This window comes from Apaloderma vittatum, unplaced genomic scaffold (assembly GCF_000703405.1).
Source record: "Apaloderma vittatum isolate BGI_N311 unplaced genomic scaffold, ASM70340v1 scaffold27285, whole genome shotgun sequence".
Lineage (NCBI taxonomy): Eukaryota > Metazoa > Chordata > Aves > Trogoniformes > Trogonidae > Apaloderma > Apaloderma vittatum.
In genome coordinates, this window is record NW_009718061.1 from 3,596 (window position 1) to 4,322 (window position 727).

Sequence of the window (727 nt, forward strand, 5' to 3'; positions counted from 1 at the left end):
GCTACTTTGTCAGCAAAGCCAAGACCAGGGTTTTCCGTGACACCACTGAGCCGCAGTGGAACGAGGTGAGAGGAGGGTGGGAGGCAGGGAGGGGACTGTGCCCCCCTCCTTTCCCTTCCAACCCCAGTTTTGAAGCTGTTTTGGGGTGCTGGGGCTGAACCACCCTCCCTCTGCACCCCAGGAGTTTGAGATTGAACTGGAAGGCTCACAGTCCCTGCGCATCCTCTGCTACGAGAAGTGCTACGACAAGACCAAGCTCAACAAGGACAACAACGAAATCGTGGACAAGATCATGGGCAAGGGGCAGATCCAGGTATGTGCTGGGGCTTTTTGGGCTTCTTCTCACCCAATGGTAGACGTCTTGGGACCTCCTGAGCCAGGAGAACTGTCCTGGAGCAGTGCCTGGGATGGGAGGTGCCTGGCAGCATAGGCAGGCAGCTCTGCTTTTGGGAGCAGGGTACAGGAACTGTGGCTCAGGAATGTGGCTGAGCATCAGGCGTGTGGGTGACAGTCCCAGGCTGCAGCGGCTGTGGGACAAATCGAGAGGAGGTCCCGTGGAGATGGTGAAGCCAGTGACCGCTGCACAGACATTTGTCCAGCCTCAGCTGGGCTGGAAGTGTTTCCGTTCTGCTGCCGTCTGTGCTGTGGCCCCAGGGGGCTGTGGGAAGGGGGTTGGCACCCACCCCAGGGAGGACTCTGAGCGTGCAGCCCCCCATTCCTCCCTGCC

At 59.7% G+C, this 727-nt stretch overlaps 1 protein-coding gene across 1 annotated transcript in view; it reads left to right on the forward strand.

Annotated features, from left to right (window-relative positions):
* LOC104274492 (active breakpoint cluster region-related protein-like) overlaps positions 1-313 on the forward strand; it is a gene marked incomplete at both ends in the record, with an annotated part of 2,738 nt that extends 2,425 nt beyond the window's left edge. The window contains 2 exons of the mRNA XM_009870137.1: positions 1-65; positions 182-313. Coding sequence (XP_009868439.1) covers positions 1-65; positions 182-313 — 197 coding nt within the window. The remainder of the gene's footprint in view (positions 66-181) is intronic.
* Between the last annotated feature and the right edge of the window lie 414 nt (positions 314-727).